Source organism: Bactrocera latifrons, unplaced genomic scaffold, assembly GCF_001853355.1.
Source record: "Bactrocera latifrons isolate USDA-ARS-PBARC rearing strain unplaced genomic scaffold, ASM185335v1 scaffold_1428, whole genome shotgun sequence".
Lineage (NCBI taxonomy): Eukaryota > Metazoa > Arthropoda > Insecta > Diptera > Tephritidae > Bactrocera > Bactrocera latifrons.
Genome location: NW_017534884.1, coordinates 7,731 through 10,777, shown reverse-complemented (window position 1 = coordinate 10,777; position 3,047 = coordinate 7,731). Strand labels below are relative to the sequence as shown.

The 3,047-nt window shown below is 36.9% G+C and overlaps 1 protein-coding gene across 1 annotated transcript; it reads left to right on the top strand.

Annotated features, from left to right (window-relative positions):
- Positions 1–1,207: 1,207 nt before the first annotated feature.
- LOC108965626 lies at positions 1,208–2,171 on the top strand. Its single transcript, XM_018928165.1, has 5 exons — positions 1,208–1,378; positions 1,440–1,628; positions 1,696–1,764; positions 1,825–2,083; positions 2,147–2,171. Exons 1-5 carry the CDS (start codon positions 1,238–1,240, stop codon positions 2,158–2,160), a joined length of 672 nt encoding a protein of 223 aa, XP_018783710.1. The 5' UTR covers positions 1,208–1,237; the 3' UTR covers positions 2,161–2,171.
- Positions 2,172–3,047: the final 876 nt, after the last annotated feature.

The window sequence follows — 3,047 nt, the reverse complement described above, 5'->3', positions numbered from 1 at the left end:
CACGGCGCGGAGATCGTAAAAATATTTTTGGCTAACTCGGTCGAGATGAGCCAGTTTCACCACTGCCAGCTCGGCAGRAGAAATTTTAACATTTTCGTTTTAACAGAGCTGAGCTGAAATAAAAATTATGCTCAAAACTATATATTGCTCTAACAGACGTATGTTCGCTCTTTTGCTTATATTTTTATACTTTTATATGCAAACATGTGTATTCGTATGAATTGTTTTTGGGCATATTAATGAATACATGTGACATTGAATATGTCTGAATTAAATTACTTTTCAAAGCAATATTCCTAGTTACATATGTATATAACAAACTACCATAATATTATTAAAAACAATTAAATATACTACAATAGTGATAAATGTACATTAATCGCACATTTTATCATTCAACACTTATCTATGTATCACATGTTCCATGACCATATGCGTTTATGTTCCCTTTCGCGATTTCAAATCATATTATCACTTATCAATAATAACATGTGCTCATATGTACATAAATATGCTCGCATGACATTGGCCCACAAATAATGCATACACAATTACATTAGATATGCATTCATATGTAGATATGTCACCCGCAAAAACTACAATCATTGCTTTACAAAAACAACAATCGTTTGAAATAACATCAGCAGCGTTACAAGTCAATATGGCAGACAAATTTGTTGAAAAGTACACAACAACAATATTTKCATTCATGAACGCAAGCGACTTTCAACAGGCAAACTTGATTCATTCATAAAAACAAACACCATAACATCTCCYCGAGCATGACTTTGCCAACAAGCGTCTTTTCGCGACGATGGCAAAAGCTAAAAATCATAAATTGAACAATTTCTGTAGTGCGTTTCTGTAACCCATTTCGATCGATGTTCTCGACTCAAATTTTCAATTTGACGTCACTCTCACTCAATGTGTTTCAATTCAATCGATAGTCAGCTGATATGTTCCATTCCATTTCAGTAGGAATGCTCTATTGAATGTGCTTCTGTAACCAAATTGAATGAAATACTGTCGATTGGTTTTGTCACTTCCATTTGAGGTGATGACAAAAAAATTTTTCGTTAAATTCAAAACGGAATTAGTTTGAATTTAAAGCAAATGTCAGTATATTTTTGTTAATATATTATATATGAGTAGTTAAAAGAGATCTGATGCATTTTCTTTACAGAGAAGTACGTCGGGGCGTGTTACGAATGGCCAGAAAAGGCGATTACTGCACTTAATGCAGCAGCACCGCAGCTTTGGAAGGGGCCAATTTATGAAACCAAACGCGAGGAAGGAGCACGAACAGGTTTGGGCTGCCGTTGCTGCTGAATTAAATGCATTGGGAGGGTCCCACAAGTCCCCTAATCAGTGGAAAAAGGTAAAACTAAAATATTTTTGTGTATAGAATTACAATTTACATATGTGTGTTGGTTTTTTAGTGTTGGATAGACTGGAAATCGACACTCAAGAAGCTGCACAATGCCCACAGAGCGTTCGCCAGACGAACTGGAAACCTGCCGTTACAGGACGGTCCAAAACCGTTGGATGCCATGGACCGTGAAATTCTGGAGTTTTTTTCCAGCGACATGGTGGACGGTGATGGGCTCACTACCGAAATTGGTTTGTCGGTGAGTAACGTCTGTCAAAATTTAAAGTTATGATTATAAGTGATAATAAAATTGGTGTATATTGCAGACAACTGCTGAAATGGTCGATGTTACCATTGAGGATGAGGGTGATGCTACTGCCAACCTTGGGTTGGACGTAAGTAACATATTACAAAACTAAAAACTAAGCTATTTAGTGATCCGTTCGGAATTCTAGGCAAACGCGGACAGTTTGGACATCTTCGAAGTGGAGGCACTTGAAGAGGTTGCAATGGGTCAGGTGCTTGAGGTTGTACCAAACAAACAGCAACCCAAACAGCGCACAAACCAAAGCTGTGTGGAAGAAGCGAGCAGTCTCATTGAAAATCACCATGCGCAGCTGAAAGAGATTTTGGAGAGACAACACAAGGAGCACATGGGTGTTTTACATGGAAATCACGATACACTGAGAGCTCTGCTGGAAACCATGACGGGAGGTAACAATTTGCGATAATAATTTGTACGTTCTTTAAATCTCATAAATATTCCTTTTCTTCTAGCGACTGTTGCATAAGGAGTAAGCACAGCAAAATATTCATATTTTCTAAATATTATATTCATTGGTTGGGACCAAGGCTTTGCGTATGTACACCAATAGCAGTACCTGCTTCAATCGGGGTTACATAGTCGAGCTCCAATTGTTGTTGCATTGAAATCTATTCCCGGAAGGACATTAATTCTCACTACAATCGACTGTTATTATAATATGTATTATAAAAATAAAGAGTTAAACATAATTTGCAAACAGTATCATTTGGAGTGTTCCTCATATTTTTCTGAACACCACTCTCGTAAGTTGGTATAATGCTTGAATGTCCTACTTTGATTTTATGGCAAAACGATTTTTGTCTCTTTAGTTCATATTCATCATCCATGTCTTTGGTAAAGTTTGTACAATTTACAAAAGAAATATTTTCATTGTTTCTGAAAGTATTCAAAAGTATGTGTTCTACTTCATTATGTTCATTTTCATCATGTTCAAAATATACAATGTGCTTTCCAAAGTAAACAGGACTTAAAAAAAAATAGAACAATTGGTTTTTTTGGTAAAATCAATTTATTGTATTCAAAATAGTCTCCTTCTGTTTCAAAACAGCTTTTTGCACGGTCCAAAAGCATGTCGAACGAGTGGTTTAGCTCGTTGGCCGGTATGGCCGTCAGTGTGCCGGTGCAAGCCTTTTGAATGGCCTTTACGTCGTCTTTCATGGGCAAATGCACTTTTCCGAAAAGAAGAAGTCGCACGGTGCCTTATCAGGTGAATAAGGGGAGTGGTTAATGGTTAAAATGTGATTTTTGGTCAAATAATCCTCCTTCGAATGTTGGATTCTTTGCAATTTTTGGTCGTCAGTCAGTTTGTGCGGAAAAAATCGTGCACACACCTTTCGTAAACCCAAATGTTCG